General features: G+C 31.0%; 2 protein-coding genes across 2 annotated transcripts; one reads left to right on the forward strand and one right to left on the reverse strand.

The window, feature by feature from the left end:
* The first annotated feature begins 490 nt into the window (after positions 1–490).
* On the forward strand, positions 491–4,689 carry LOTGIDRAFT_184255 (hypothetical protein). Its single transcript, XM_009067078.1, has 10 exons — positions 491–703; positions 1,101–1,298; positions 1,430–1,563; positions 1,722–1,859; positions 2,142–2,246; positions 2,433–2,555; positions 2,714–2,914; positions 3,148–3,268; positions 3,402–3,670; positions 3,891–4,689. Exons 1-10 carry the CDS (start codon positions 565–567, stop codon positions 3,972–3,974), a joined length of 1,512 nt encoding a protein of 503 aa, XP_009065326.1. The 5' UTR covers positions 491–564; the 3' UTR covers positions 3,975–4,689.
* Positions 4,690–7,872: 3,183 nt separating this feature from the next.
* On the reverse strand, positions 7,873–15,359 carry LOTGIDRAFT_108291 (hypothetical protein; the record flags this gene model as incomplete). The annotated part of the gene is made up of 12 exons (XM_009067079.1): positions 7,873–7,965; positions 8,472–8,597; positions 10,631–10,839; positions 11,244–11,402; positions 11,708–11,829; positions 12,516–12,600; positions 12,824–12,918; positions 13,273–13,397; positions 13,720–13,819; positions 14,312–14,493; positions 14,875–15,020; positions 15,212–15,359. 12 exons carry the CDS (start codon positions 15,357–15,359, stop codon positions 7,873–7,875), a joined length of 1,590 nt encoding a protein of 529 aa, XP_009065327.1.
* Positions 15,360–17,498: the final 2,139 nt, after the last annotated feature.

The raw sequence follows: 17,498 nt of genomic DNA on the forward strand, positions 1-17,498 counted from the left end.
TGTTAAGAAACAACAGTTTTTATATATATATAAATAGAAGTCTATATCCATAAAAACTGTTGTTTCTTAATGTGCTGTGATACTTCTAAATGTCTTACAAGGATTATATAATATCATGGTTTATTATTTCATTTTTCTTTTAACCCTGCTGGCTGTAAGGCCTTTTTTGACTTAATCTATAGTCATAGATACCCCAACTCCATGATTTTCAATACAAGTGGGCATTATTTTAATCTCAATTAGATTTAATTAACGTTTAATAAATGCCACATTAATCTGACTCCTGGGCATATTTAGCTATTAGAGTGGAAAACACATATGACACATTATTTATAATTGACAATTGAGGTTTAAATGATTTACAACATAGCGGACACATTGAGGATTTTTTAACACGTGGTTAATTCCTTTTATTTACCACACGTGATCAAGATTTCAACCAATCAGATAACAACACGAGAATTTAGACTGCGCATACCGGAACTTGTCCTTTTGCCACGTTTGAGATAAGTAAGGGAAGAGCAAATTTATTCCGAACAGATCTCTTTCATCAAGGAAACCGTCATGAAGTGTGTTTTACTTATTTTAGGGTTTTTAGCCCTATCTGTGTTTGGTGCAGATGAAGAAGACAAAGTCGTCGTTTTAACTAAAGATAATTTTGACAAAACCATTGAAGAAAACCAGTTTGTTCTTGTAGAATTTTGTAAGTAATAGCCTAATATTAATAATGTCATTTAGACATTTATTTCTCGCCGGTCATTATCGGACTATGGTATGACATCAATTTACTTACGCGCTTTTGTTAAATATACTATTGCAAATATTGTAGGTACATACTAGGCCTATAGGTCTGTGCTGACATTTACAGCATAAGGCTAAATCATTGTATTTGTGTTACTATACTTGATGTATGTAGCTGTAGATTGATTATAGACTCATCAGTAGATATTTGAACCTGTGGATTGGCTTAATAACCAACAAAAGTTCAAATGAGGCTTAGCAGTTAAACTCAACCAATTTGCCACAAAAAATCTGGTTATGAAGTTACGTGTTACCACTGTTTCTAGTGGAATTGTTTATACAAATTTGTTATTTTCCAGATGCACCATGGTGTGGACATTGTAAACAGTTAGAACCAGAATACAAGAAAGCTTCTATTCAGTTAGCTAAAGACGGTTCTGATGTTGTATTGGGTAAAGTAGATGCCACTCAGGAATCTGAATTGGCTGAAAAGTTTGAAGTTAGAGGCTACCCAACAATTAAGTTTTTCCGAGGTGGAAAGCCCTCAGATTATAGTGGTAAGTTATTAAATGTCTTTCACAACAGATATAAAAATATTAGAAAAGTAAAATGTATGACTTTCTGCATTATTAACATCTTTCAGTATCTTGTCAGGGTCATTCATTTCATTTTTTTGGTTTATTTTCAGCTGGTAGACAAGCAGCTGATATTGTTAATTGGCTGAAGAAAAAGACTGGTCCACCTGCAGCTGCTATCAAATCTGTTGCTGAGGGTACCAAATTTATTGATGGTAATGACGTTGTTGTCATCGGATTCTTCAAGGTACGAATATTTCATTTGTTTCTTGTCTGCATCAAGGTCCCAAGTGGAAATAATATAAAAGTAAGCTTGCATCTGTAATTATTTGTTTTATTTTGTTTGCAAACCAACAGTTTCATTATTTCATTAGTTTAAGTAAATTTTTATTTTTTCTTCTGAAGGATGAAGATTCCACAGCAGCTAAAGCATTTAAAAATGTAGCCTCTGGTAATGACGATGTACCATTTGGTATCACATCTGACGACAGTGTATTTAAAGAGCACAGTGTAGATAGAGATTCTATTATCTTATTTAAAAAGGTCAGTACAATAATTTATTCTGGTTTGAATATAATTATTTTTCATTTGTTAAATGTGTGGTGTAACCTGTTAATGTCAGTTAGCATATGTTTCTGTCTGTGTTTTTTCTGCTGACTAAAAGTTTTTCTATGGCTTACAGTATGGTGATACTGTCACATTCTCTTGTATTACTGGAGATGAATGCTATTTGTTGGAAATTTTGTGAGCTCTTTATCATACGATATCGTTTACTTTAAATAAAATAGTTGATTAATGAATTTCAAAATATACTTTCTCTTACAGTTTGATGAAGGTAAAAATACTTTTGATGGTGACTTTACTGTTGAAAAGATTGAAGCATTTGTTGGTGAAAATCAGTTACCACTTGTTGTTGAATTTACTCAAGAGGTGTGTATATTATTTATTTTTGACTTTCTTATTACCTATAATTAGCATTACTAAAATGTAACCATATAAAGCTATTCTTCATATGTTATGTTAGTAAATATAAAATGATTTTCATCTGAAGGAAAAATCAATCAAATGGATGAATTACTGTATGTTCTTCTGCTAATGTCAATGTTTCTATTGCAGTCTGCACAGAAAATCTTCGGAGGTAAAGTAAAGAACCATATTCTTTTATTTGTAAACAAAGATGATGATTTTGACAAACATTTGGAACAATTCAAGGCCCCAGCCAAAGACTTTAAAGGAAAGGTAAGAATAGAATCTCTTAATTTACTTGGGTCACAATTTTGTGAATTGTGTTTTCTTCTTATATGCTGATGTAAACATGTTGAACTATAAGTATATTATACAGAGCCACTTTTCTATTATGTTCTTTATACATGTATAGTGAATGATTTATATTATAGGTTCTGTTTATTTACATCAATACTAAAGATGAAGACAATGCCAGAATTTTGGAATTCTTCGGTTTGAAGAGTGAAGATGTACCTGCTTTACGTTTGATTACATTAACAGAAGATATGACTAAATACGTACCAGAAGATAAATCTATTACTACAGAGAATGTCAAAACATTTGTTCAATTATTTTTAGATGGCAGTCTGAAGGTTAGTGTATACATAATGCATTGAAATAAAATGAAATCATCAGTGCATCAAAGATGTTAACAGTCTTTTGCCAATCCTCAAGTGAAACGGCTCTATTTGAGACATTATATACCATATTGTGTATATCCTTTCTTCCTAAAAAAAATACGTCCCCAAAATGCCCCAAAGGCATTATTTCTTTCTAAAAATGAATATTCTTTATTTTGTATAACTAATTGTGATCTTTTATTCAGCCTCATTTGTTATCTGAAGATGTCCCAGAAGATTGGGATAAAAACCCAGTTAAAGTTTTAGTTGGTAAAAACTTCCATGAAGTAGCCAAAGATAAATCAAAAGCAGTCTTAATTGAATTTTGTAAGTATTATCACTGGTTTCTATAAAGTCATTTGATATACATTTGCAATTAATTACCAAAGATTGTCACATGTGTGGTGCAAGATTTGTTGTCTAGCAGTATGTTATGACTTCTTTTTCCTTTTTTTTTTAGATGCCCCATGGTGTGGTCATTGTAAACAATTAGTCCCAATTTGGGATGAACTTGGTGAGAAATTCAAAGGCAATAAAGACATTGTTATTGCTAAGATGGACGCTACAGCTAATGAGTTAGCCGATGTAAAAGTTCAGAGCTTCCCAACTATTAAATATTTCCCTGCTGGAAGTGATGATGTTATAGATTATAATGGTGCCAGAACTGTAGAAGGATTTAGTAAATTTTTAGAAAGTGGAGGTAAAGAAGGTGCAGGAGCTGCTGAAGAGGTACGTTATCTTTATATTTCAGAGGTTTGAATTGAACTATTTGTGTATTTTAACTTCAATTTACATTTTGATTTCCTGATGTGCATGTTTGTCACCTCTTTAATTAGCATCATGTAGAATTAGATATCTTTAGTCTTGTTATTCTGATAAAACTTATGTTGCTATAGAACCAGGCAGTCGGAAGTATGTGAGTATTTATAACCATGGTTTTTTGTTACAGGAGGAAGAAGATGAAGGTGAAGAGGAAGGTGAAGAAGAGGAAGGTGAAGATGATGGTGAAGAAGTACCACGTGATGAACTTTAAGTCATACATCATCTAGTCTGTAATCATATAAATATAATCTCATTCAATCGGATGAAGTAGCATCAAGAAGTTGGAGTATTTCATGGAGGGAATACCAGGTCTAGAATAATCTATATCTTAAGATATGTATATAGTTAGGTGTTTATTTTATTTAATGCTCTGTTAAGATTTTTTTAAATTGGATAATAAGATCTTTCATACTTTGATGCTACTTTATCTGACATTCATCACAACTGAATTACTTACCTGTTACACAGAGGTATTCAGGAAAACATCTAAATGTCCTTCCTTCTTTGTTAAGTTTTTTTTTTAAATCAATCTTATATTAGTTCTTTAATCAATTTGGCCTGGATTCCCTTCATGTGTTAGCTTGTCTTAGCCAATCATTCCAGTGGTGGAAGTCTGACTTTTCTCCTGCTTTTAAGTTATTTATCTTTCAAAGAGAGTGGTCAATGTACAGGATAATTTGATTGGTGTGCATTAAAGAAACGTAGATGAATTGACCAAAATGTCATAATACTGTTGGCTAATTGTTTGGAATATATTATTCCATGTGAATTGTGTATGATGTGAGTTTATTTTGAAACCAAAACTTTACTTTGGTTGTCATACCTTTAAATAAAAAATTAATGTGAAATATCAAAATGTGTATTAAAATCATCACATGCTCATTTTGTATTAAATCAGGAAAATAAAAAAATTACAAAATTATCAATTATTTTTGAAATATTTAAAACTTACTACTAGTTTATGAATTGAGTTTATTCTCTTCATGCTTAGTTAGCCAGTTGTACTTGTAAACTGAGCTCTTGTTCATTTATTCTGTGCCATTGGTGGATTAAGATAAAAATTTCTGCATATGTATTGAGCTGAGCCAGAATAATATTTTGTTTATCTCGAGATCATTTTTTGCCTAATTTTCAAGTCTCCCCGTTTGCAATCCCAGGGACTAATCAATATAAAAAGTATCAATGGTACAGCTTGTCACAAAATGAATTAGCATTTATTTATGCCAAACTCTGCACAATGCAGACAGTTATTGTCATTGAAGATAATTTAGAACCACATTGAAACGTTGGAAGTAATAAATATTCTAGAAGTATCTATCCATAAATTATCTAATCTTTCAAAGGCATATTAGAAGCACAGGTTATATATAAATAAGACAATTTATGGATAGATACTTCTAGAATATTTATTACTTCAACGTTTCAATGTGGTTCTCACAGTCATCAGGAATATAATAATGGGTACAAAAGTAGGTAGGTAGGTAGATGACAAGTTAACGTTCGCTTCCAGCGGATGCTGATATCGCAAACTAAATGGGTACAAACAATAAGTAACAGGTATATATGTAGGTAACAATAACAATAGAAACAACAACAAAGGCAAAAGAGAAGACATGTAAGTGAGCCGTTAATAAGGGATGATCAAAGGTAATTATACAGATTAAGATAAGTAAGATTTAGAAGCCACTACAGGGTAGAAGATGAAAGTAACATTAGGAGAGTTCAAAGGGTTAATTACAACAACAGGGTATCCCAAATTCTTGGTAGTTGGTATCCTTGGTCTCTATTCAGTTCAGGTTGTAGTTTCTTAATCATGATGCTTTCATGGTATTTACTGGTAGCGTCTCTTGCCTTTGTTGTTGTTTCTATTGTTATTTTTACCTACATATATACTTGTTACTTATTGTTTGTACCCATTATTATATTCCTGATGACGGTGTTAGAACCACATTGAAACATTGAAGTAGTAAATATTCTAGAAGTATCCATAAATTTATTTAGACCATATTAGGTAAGGGGCCCATTTTGGGGTAAAAAAAAAAACTGCATTACACATGGAAACGTACAGTAATAGTATATTTCTATTGTCAGAAAGTACATACATCTAATTTCAAGCATATGTAAATAGAGGATACTGAGGTACTGTCAGAATCAATGCCAATTCAAGAAAAGTTATTTTGAACTTTTAGATACAAGCACAATTTCATACGTTAGAAACTATTAAATGTATTTGACCACCTGCTCAGTATTGAATCAAGTAGACTAAATATCTGATTTCAATACCTATTAAACACATGTTTCTATTCATCCATAAAATTGACAATCAATATTATAACAATATCATAGTCATTAAATAAGGTTATCAGCATAGTTTGGATTCAATTGTAATTGACAATAAATAAATAATTTCCGTGTATGTCATATTCTGATAGCTATTTAAACTTGTACTGTGAACAATTTTGACCTAAATAAATGATAAGAATACACTTCATGCTTCAGTAAGTCTAGCTACTCAAATTAATGTATCAGTTTTTGAAGAAGAACTCCTTTAACCTTGATATGCACTTCAAAGGGACATGTCCAACTTCTAGATTAATGATGTGGTCAAAATGTTCAGTCAATCATTGTATACAACTTAAAATTTTGTTACATTGAAATCGAAAGAAAACAAACAGGATATAATAGTCTACTAATAAAATTGTATTGTATACGTGTAAAGAAGAAAGATAGCTAGAGTAAAGAAAAACAAGCCTGAAGTCATATCTGACCTGGATTAAATATAAGTTTAATATATATCCTACAGACATGTACAAGTTAATATTTACATTAACAAAATATTATTTTGAATGCAAAAATAGTGTTTAATACATCAATTGTAGAATGATAATATTTATGTTCAAAATTTATATTCATGTAAAATTATAATATCATTTACAAACAATTTATGCTACATTAAAATGAAATTTTAAATTATTTGATAAATTAGCTATAAATATATTACAATATCACAATATAGCACATCACCCATCTGACTAGAGATAGAGCTAACATATGTTAATGATTTTAATAGCAATAAAAAACATTAATTCTGTTTTAAATTTGACAATAATGCATGAAGTCATTTAAAGGGACAGATTCGGTCAATTATACCTTAGTCTCAGAAATAGGATTTTTTTTAGCTAAGCTAATAATTAATTTTAGTCAAAATTTTAGCCTTCAAATCTGTGTGTCGAGAATTTTCTGTGTCTTATCTTGAGACTGACATATATAGAAATAGAAAGTGAAATTCCTAGTTTGAGGTAGTTTTACAGGATTTATGCGAATTTTGTACATTTCTAGTATTTCTGAAGACTAATGACATACATGTATATTCAAAACCAAAAATGGTGAACCTATCCCTTTAACATACAGTACTACATATCACTTCACTTGAATGGTTTGAGCTTCTGATATATATTCTACACACTATGTGACTACTACTAGCACAAATGAATATTGTTCAATATGTCACATCAATATACAATAAGACACATGGTTCAGTATTCCACCTATTGTGTCAAACAGTCCACTGCGCAAGCTGCATAAAGATGTTTTATTGTGTCAATTGTACGGAATAAAATAGGCTTACATGACTTCAAATTGGAAAAAAAAAATACGTTTATCTAGCAACATGTATAGAGTGAAAGGATATCTCCAGTCAAGTAGAGATATTTGTGCACATTTAAGTCTGATTCAAAACATGAACACAAGCATTCCACTTTACTTTTAGGTAAGAAACCAGTGGCAGATCCATGGCCCAACAACAAGACCCCCTTCCCCTCAACAACAAAAATCACACATTTTTTGCATATTTTCATTATAAAAAAATATAATAAAATTGAAAGAATACTCTTTCAACTTGTATAAAGTGCAGGATTAAGGCTCTTTATTTACAAAATATTTTCTACTTAAATGAGCAGAAGAATTTCACAAGAGCCTAAATTTCAAATGAAAATATATTGTACTAGAGTTCATAATTCATAATATAACAAATAATTAGTACTCAGTTTCTGTTAAGATTTAGACTAATATATTTTGAGACACTGTTTGAATCAAGTTACCAAACAATGCTAAGGACCTGTTCTGTGTATCACTGGATTTGATAGTCTGAATATGGTTGGTAACATGTTACTAATATTATTAAACATATCTTCTGATAGTCCCTGAAAAAATTAAATAAGCTACACCTATTATTACTACTAAAGACCAATTATCATACAACATTACAACCAAATAACATGAAAAAGGGCTTAGTGTCACTTGTGGTCAAAGGGAAGCAACTCATGAAGAGAACTTACTGCAGACTTGACACTCACTAATAATCACTGATTGATATATAATCAATAATATTAAATAATAAGTCAAACATAAAAATGGTTTGTGGACAAAGGGGAGTAACTAAAGCATAAAATTATTGATTGCTTTTGGCGTGAATTGAATAACCTTCTAATGTTCTTATGCCAATTTAAAAATTGCTTCTTGTAATTTAATGGGATGCCATGATGAATAAGGCAGAGGTCTAAACTAAATAGTTGGGTATGATTTTCTAAAGTTTACCCCCATTTTTCAATAAATGTTACCATGAGGATTGTGTATCCAAACAACTACAACTATCAGATGAAGTCTATTTGAATGTTTACTCTAATAATTATGAAAGATCAAAACTTACTCTTGGTACTAGAAATTGTATTGTTCTTGATTCTTGTGCTCCATATGTTGCCATTTCTATCATAAAACCTTTCACACATTTATATATTAATTCTGCTCTTTTCATACACCATGGTATAGTCATTTCCTGTTATATAAATTATTAAGATAGCTTGCCAGGCAAGATAATATACGCCCACTGATAGCTTTGTTTGAAAAAGATGGATTAATTATTTCGTTTAAACGAAATAGACGAAAAAATTAATTCGTTAAAACGAAATAAACATAGGGTATTTCGTTAAAACAAAATAATTATTTATCGTTTAAATGAAATAATAAATAAATATGTTTACAATTGCGCCTTAGGGGCTCCGTATTTCCCCTATGACCCATGTTTAATTTCATTTTTGTTTCAGCACAATTGGTGAAAATGAAATGATTAAGCAAACCTTTTCTCTTGAATGACATTTATAAAATGAAATCAGATAAACTGCTGCATCTTGGGATGTCACATGACTAAGCTATGATTGGATATCTGTCTTGGATTTTCCACTTGGTCTATTTATAGTATCTTATGATGCTGTACATGTATGGTGGCTGGTTAGGGACATGTTAAAGATTAAATTAAATTTTCTTATTTGTTAACCAAAATAGTTTCTCAGGAAAATAATGACATCTATTGTAAATTGTGATTATGAACAAAAAAATTGTGACTTGTAGAGTCTGTCAAGAATTGTGCCTCCTAGAGTGTTTACGAGCTAAAAATTGAACGCGTTTTCAAGAACAAGGGCAATAATTCATACTACATATTTTTCGATTTCCCAATAGGGTTTATCCTTGGGTGAATACGAACACTCATACGAAGTTTCGTCAAAATCTGTCAAGAATTGTGCCTTCTAGAGTGTTTACGAGCTAAAAATTGAACGGTTTGCATGAACAAGGGCAATAATTCATACTAAATATTTTTCGATTTCGCTGATTTTCAATAGGGTTTATCCTTGGGTGATTACAAACACTCATACGAAGTTTCGTTAAAATCCTTCAAGAATTGTGCCCTGTAGAGTGATTACGAGCTAAAAATTGAACGTGTTTTCAAGAACAAGGGCAATAATTCATACTAAATATTTTTTGATTTCGCTGATTTTCAATAGGGTTTATCCTTGGGTGATTACGAACACTCATAACAAGTTCCGTTAAAATCCTTCAAGAATTGTGCCTTCTAGAGTGTTTACGAGCTAAAAATTGAACACGTTTTCAATGACAAGGTCAATAATTCATACTAAATATTTTTCGATTTCGCTGATTTTCAATAGGGTTTATCCTTGGGTGATTACGAACACTCATACCAAGTTTCGTTAAAATCCTTCAAGAATTGTGCCTTCTAGAGTGTTTATGAGCTAAAAATTGAACGCGTTTGCAAGATCAAGGGCAATAATTCATACTAAATATTTTTCGATTTCGCTGATTTTCAATAGGGTTTATCCTTGGGTGATTGCGAACACACATACTAAGTTTCGTTAAAATCCGTCAAGAATTGTGCCCTGTAGAGTGTTTACGAGCAATTGTGGACGGACGGAGGGACGGACCGACGGACATAGGTGACGACAATATACGCCCCCCATTTCATGTGAGCGTATAAAAATGATCAGAATGTTTATAGAATGTCAGGTAATAATTTGTTATAAAATCAAATCAAAATGACACCATTCTTGAAGTTTAAAAACTGCTCCTACAGGTTAAAGCGCATGGTACTGCCAGGTATTGCATTGGTAAATTTATCTATTCTAAAAGTCTGGCGACCCTTGCATTACCATTCAAGTCAACCTAGAAAATAATTCAGGATAGATCTTTGCTATCAAAAGGTATATAGATCGGCTAGTAAAAAAAATCCTCACAGACAATCACTCCATTCCCTTCTGTTTACAGAGATACACCAACTTAAAGGGTAAAGAGTAGGGGGAATCATAACAGAATTTAAACATTTAAGCAAGAACAGGTTAGTGTAAGAACAGGGTATGAATGATATGATTTGGGATGCCCAGTCCTGTCAGGTTGTTGAAACCTGACATGCCTGGTCTTACTCACGACACCTGTCACAGTAATCAAAGTACTCACTGTCACATGACCCTTAGTCATTCAACTGGGAATATAGAGCTTAATAAATGTATGAGTAGTACCTACCTCTGTCATTTCATGAGTAAGTAATAATGGAATGGTTATAGTATGAATATCATAACGAAAACATAACTTGATGATATTTCTTAAACTTAATATAGCAGGATGTCTGGATGATATATCACTAGCACGAACACTGTCATCACATACAAGATGAAACACCACATGTATTTCAGATAAATTAGAATGTTCTGTTATATAAAAATCACCAGTATCTAACTTATTATTTACTGTTTTATTCTAAAAACAAACAACAAAAATTTCAAATAATAATGAAGAGAAGAAATAGCTTGATTATAAATGTACCAATAAATAAGTAAGGCTCTCTAAAACCTATTCACACTAACATAAGATGTTCTGGAAGAGTGAACAAGCCCTGTATTACTAGTAACTTTTTTGGACTCTCTGAAAGGAATACTACGTTGACAAAAACAGTTGCAGAGTGGTATCAGTTCTACCTGAGAATGATTTTGCCCTGCAATGAGTGCAACAACAACCACAGTGCTTGTTACAAATGAGAATTTTTTGGACTGATCCAGAGATCCAAACTACAACTTCTGTAATGATATTACTTTAAAGAGTATTACCTGTGTTTCTGTACTAGAATTACTATTACCACTAATATTACTTCCATTACTTTTAATACTCATATCATCTTCTTCTTTCTTTTTTCTTCTTAATTCATTCATTTTTATAACTTCTTGTTCTAACATTGAATAACGATGGTCTAAATCAGGAAAATGGAAATCTGTTGACTGTTCACATACTTTAGAAAAAGCTGGAAGATATGAAATGGATCATTTAACTATCTTTAATAGGTTTTATCATCAGAAAGTAATTGATAAAATCATGGAAATCAGTTGAAAAAATATTTCAAAGCTAATTTTGAAAAAAAAAATATCATTTTAAAAATTAAAATAAAAATTGGTAGAAATATTAAAGAGAAGCAATTTCAATAAAAGCTTAAAGCTAATACTGAGCTTAAAATCAAAATTCATTGAAAGCTTAGGATCTTTAACAGTTGTTCCTGCAAGATATGCAAAAAAAATACCTGAAAAATGTCCCAAATTATCAAGTTCTTACCTCTTTTCATGCCAGTATAGTTATTGACTCTATTATCTACTAATATAACTAAACCACATAATGAATTAGAATATAATGACATGGCTGTTTGTAACCGTTGTGGTTGAGGTATTGCAATTCCACTGAAATAAAAATTTTACATGAAAAAGTAGAACTGATTCACATGTAAAAATATCTCATTGTTCCAGAGATTGAATCGACTTCTTAGACAGCTCAACTTGTTACAATCTCAATCTCTCAGCAATGACATTCATGAGTCATAATCTTATCAATTTGTATGAGAAAACATAGATGACATCTCTGAACACATTTATATAAAATTTTAGTCAACAAAAGTTAATTACAATAAGGTATCAATTTTTATTATACAGGTGTAATAATACTCTGTCAATAGAGGAAATTCACACCCATACAATAATTGTATCCATATTACACATTATTTATATCTAAAAAGGTCAGAACTATTTTTCTTGCCATTTTTGACTTGCTAAGCACATTCCAAGCTTCAGTACTACTTAGAATAATGCATCTGATAATGATTTACCATTAAACCATATTTAAAAACCTGTTCAAACACCGAATGACTATAATTCCTACAAGCAATAGCGTTTTTAATTATTTTTGACAACAAATTTAGTGGTTTAACCATTATACATCTGGTACATTCAACAAACATCAAATTTGTTGCTTGATTCTAAAAGGAGTCAAATGTCCTCATGAAAACACTCTTTTTTCAGATGCTTATCATAAAGTAAGTGTTGTTGAAAAGTTGAAAGTCACCATTTGATGAAATTTAAAAACAACCTACCCAACAGTGTGTGTTTTATGTCTACATAAATCTAGAACATCTGTACATAGTAATCTTATATTATGAGTTGTCTTCATCTGGGCTCCTATATTAAAATAAATATCATTTATGTATAAAGGACAAACACATAGAATATCTTTGAAATTACCAATTTATAGTTTCAAATGTTAAAAAAAAAATTCTATGTAGAATTAGAAATCTATAAAAAGGTAAGTTATAAAAACACTATAATATCTAATAATAATCCTGTAAGTGAGGAGATCATCCTCAGTGTATTCAGTAAATTCAGATGATGAGTAAATATGTACCTAAGTGAATTGTAAAACTTTCTTCTAATCTGGTAGGTTGTGACTGTCTCTCTTCATCTTCTGCATCAGGTAAAGCAGACGACATAGCACGTAATCTGTTTCTACAAATACAAGGTTTAGTATTCTAACATTATGTACTGTTTTGTTGGATTTTAAGTATGTCACAGTGGCCTGTACAATTATGATTGTTATAATACTTTGATTTTACAATTTTAAGATGCTTTGGAAGTCATTTCCTAAGCAGAAAAATTAATTCCTCAAACTTAATTTTAGTGGTTTTATTCAAAAATACAAAAAAATACCACTGGCTAAAAATATAGAGGAAATCTGAGTTATATTTTATTTCATCAAATAAATCAAAAATACACTTCAATAATTTCAGAGACTAAGGCTAAAAGTGAAGCAGACTGACATCACCTTTGTTAAAATGTGTCAAGTATAAGACTTACAAATATGTTGGAGGTATAGAATTATTCTGAGAATCTTCATGAACTTTCATCACCCATTCCTTAAATTCTCTTTTCTGGGTTTCCTTAAGATTACTTAATTCACTTGCCCATTTACTAGAAATTAACTAAAAACAAGAATTTTTTTTTATTTATTTAGGTTGGTAATAATGTCTGCTTTAACTAGTTTCCTTCCATGGACTTGAAAAAATTGTCATTGAATAGTATAATTATATCATCATAACACACTTATACTCTTTGATGAATTTCTTGTCTGATTCAAACATACATCAGTGTTTTCAAGTCAAACTGAATTCCATATAAGTGTTCAATACAAGCTATACACAATAAAATAAACTAAAGCTTCTAATCAAAATATAAATTCTGGCTATGGGATGTGGATGAGGAAAAAAAAAATATCAAAATATATGAGATAATATCAATACAAACCTGTGTATTATCAAAATGTCTCTGAGCTAGTTGATTTATATCTTCATCATTATATTTAATACCAACATTATTCAACGCTTCTTCCATTTCTTCTTGTTGTCTACAAACAAATACCGTCTTCATTTGTATTAGCAGAAAAACTCCATTCATTTTATTTTCATTTTACAAACAAATCTTCACAAACACGATCATGAAGACAATTTTGACTTTTGGCGGCGCCCAACAAATACCTTCCGTATGAGTACCATATTTATTCCATGGGATACAAGAATATCATTTGTGAAAAAATGTTTTTTTAATCTAGAATCCACCACAGACATGGTACATAACAAAAAAAAATCATCTAAAACAAATATTAAATTTTCATGGCAGGTACAGGATAATCTCTATTACTCATATCAGAAGGTCTGTCAACAATGTCAAAATTAGTGTTTTATCATCTCCGAAATAATCAGTTGACAAAAGTTACTTACTGAGTTATTAATAAAGTCAACTCAGTAGCCGTTCCATTACTGTCTTGATCATTGCTTCCGGTCCAAATAAAAATGATTTAAGGTGCAATTTAAAAAAGAATATAATAAAAATATCTTACTTAGAATCTAGATGGTTTAAATCAGCATCTCTATTGGTTATAATGTCTTCTACAGATAAAGCATATGTATGCTCTAAATTTAACACAGTTTCTAAGGCAGGGGAATGAATTAAAGAATGATATACTTCTGAAAACATTTGTTCATTCGTTACTTCTTCGGGCTTGGCATATGTTTTAACTTCCTGTAAAACCGAAAAAAAAAACCAATATCTAAGGTCCTGGTTACATGTGGTGGGCCAGCCCTGTGAGCCGAGGTGGCTAGGTTTGCCAGGTTACTCGATCTGACGTCACTCTGCAGATTTACTCAAATGCATTTATATAGAAGGCAGTCGAGTCCAGGCTCAACGGGCTGGCCCATTACATATAAACAGGCCCTAAGATAATCTTTTAAACCTTATAAATCAAAACTACTCTATAAATTGTATCAATCTTGAATGCAAAATACAATGAATTGCTGGGGTCTCCAAATAGGCATAAAATGTATAAAGCAAATCAAAAACAAAGATAATGAAGGCAAGTAATGAAACTGATTTGGGTTTAAGTATTTAAGGGTGAAATATAACCTGGGTAAATGCTTTGTTCCATTTATCAATTAAAATGTTTTCATCTATCTTGTTATCAAAAACAGCTTTAATAGCCTCTTCACCATTCTTTTCATTCCATTCAGCTGTCTTAACTTCTACAAACTTGCAAAGGTCCTTCTGAAGATCTAGAAACAAAATGAAATGTATTAAAAGATTTAAAAAATTCAGTGATTATGTGACATACCCATTCTGAACTTGGCATAGCATTGGAATAAAGTACAAGATATATTGTGATATAAATCTATCTTATCCACATAACATGTGATTCTTTAAAGAAAAAGACTAAATTATTACCGTACGTAATCAATATAACTACCTTCAACAACATAAGCAGGTAAGTTTTTGGCTTTAACAAGTCTTCCTACCAATTCCTCCACTGGTTCCTTCACTGGTATATTGACAGGTACAGTTAATTTAGACTTTAAACCTTTACATTTAAACTCGAACACAAATTCAGTTTCCATCATTACTTCTTACCTGGAATAAAATATCGAAATGAAGTCCAACCATAGATGCATAAATTATCATGATAATAAACAATACAAAATAATTTTTCAATGAGATATATTTAAACCTTAGTGAATATTTGAAACCATTTGAACAAAAAAAATCTCATTGGCTTTTTTGTTAGTCTGTGTGTTTAGAAATCCTTGTCAGTTGATTTTTTATGTTCAAAATAGTAATGAATTCAGAACTTGACATTAAGAATATTTAGTACTGCAAATACTGCAAATTCTTTTTCAAAATGTGACCTAGTATGGCATCGACTGTACACATAAATGATGGCTCAATAATTTGTGATAAATAGAATGTTTTAATAACAGGGGTAAGGGGTTCATGTTAAAAATCAATGCACCATGCTTTTATGATGCCCTTATCACATTTGCTTTAATTTAAATTGAGTAAGAGAGTCACTCTAAAAGACAGTCCACAAAAATCTTGTGAAACATAGTCGTATTTTTCCCAATTATTAGAACACCTCTACTATTGATTGATATAAGCATTAGCTGTCAAATAATCCATACTAAAGCATGACAATCCTTGTTTTGACAGATGAATATCTGGTAGCGATTGTGCGGTTATATATTACTTGGTGTCATCAGTTTCTGTTTAAACATTAAATAAACACTCAACTTTCAATTCAGCAAAATGAAATCAAACTGTGGTGTATAACTGCCTAAAATGATTTAGAATGACTTCTTATTACTATTACAAATTTAGCGTGATTTTGAATTTGTGATAAAAAATGATCAAATGAAGATATCTATGAAAGTTATATGTGGAAAGTCACATGCGCGTCTGCTTCAAAAGATCATGTAACTATCACATGGTTGTATATATTCATTTAAGATTTCAAGGCTGTCAAAGTCATGCCGGTTCTAATTTTTTAAAATTATGTAATCGCGCTATATTCTATTAAAAACAGTTACAATACTGAATTTTTAGAGCTGTGTATAAATTTTATTGCTAAAAACTAAAGGTATTTTTATAGGTGACCTAGTTTACAAGCGTGAAATTCGACGTTCTGTTTTGAACAAAAATTTTCCCCACTAAAACTTAATATGAAATTTCATATTCTTACAAGGTGTAGGTTTTTGATTAATGTAATTTTTTCATAAATTGTCAGTGAAAAGTAGATAAGCAGCGTCAAAACTGGTAACACTTGGATATATAAATGAATAAAAATATGGAAATCCATCTATAATGAAATGGTGATTTCCATCTTACTTTCCTGCACCTGATTTTGCTAATAGGGATGGGCTTATGCCATGCATTGTGCAATAAGAGAAAGCAGCTTTTTTATGATAACAAGAAAGTGTATTAGTCACTTTAAAAATAATAGGATTCAAAAACAATTTTAAGTCAAGTAATTGAACCAATAATAGTCTAACGAGCACAAAGACAGGCACAGACATTATGAATTTTAAAAGTAAGAAGATAAGTTGTTGTTGTAATGACATTTGATTTGAAACTGATTATACAGTTACACTCACAGTCACAGCGACAAAGTTCTTTGGAACATTCTTATTCAAAGATGATTTGATGAGCATACACCTTCATCTAACCTCCCCATTTAATTCAAATTGGATGACAAACTTTGTTAATTAAATTATTTCATTCCAGGTGATCCATGATACTTAAAAAATCATACTTTTTTTGGTAGGAGTATTTTATTTCATGGAGGCTGACATTTTCTATTTTGCATTGTGGGATATCTGTCAGAAAGTAGGTCACACGTAAGAGATGGAGGAAAGTCGGTCACCACTGGGTGAAAGCCGTCAAAGTGTCCCACGTGGTAAGTTGCCTCTCCCCCGGGCTAAAGGGGTTTATTATTTACAGTAGCAACGCTTATTAATTCATAGATTGATTATGTATGTTTATAATGCATGTTACAGCAAAAATAACCCTTTTGCTGTTATCTAGGTTTTGGTATGTGCTTTGTTTTAGAATTAGGTCACCGCCTCCGTTCAATGCTAATGCTGAATATTTTGCCCTCTATCTGCCCTAGAATTTTGCTACTGTGATATTTTGTTTTAAACATGAATTTGGTATGACTTTACATATTTATTCTGACCGTTGTGAACAATGGACAATATATAATG

The sequence above is a fragment of the Lottia gigantea genome (assembly GCF_000327385.1).
Source record: "Lottia gigantea unplaced genomic scaffold LOTGIsca_8, whole genome shotgun sequence".
In the NCBI taxonomy this organism is placed as follows: Eukaryota; Metazoa; Mollusca; class Gastropoda; family Lottiidae; genus Lottia; species Lottia gigantea.

Coding starts and splice junctions, on each gene's coding strand:
- LOTGIDRAFT_184255 (XM_009067078.1), top strand. CDS start 565: ATGAAGTGTGTTTTACTTATTTTAGGGTTTTTAGCCCTATCTGTGTTT. Junction 2,247..2,432: donor TTGTTGAATTTACTCAAGAG/GTGTGTATATTA, acceptor TTTCTATTGCAG/TCTGCACAGAAAATCTTCGG. Junction 3,269..3,401: donor AGCAGTCTTAATTGAATTTT/GTAAGTATTATC, acceptor TTTTTTTTTTAG/ATGCCCCATGGTGTGGTCAT.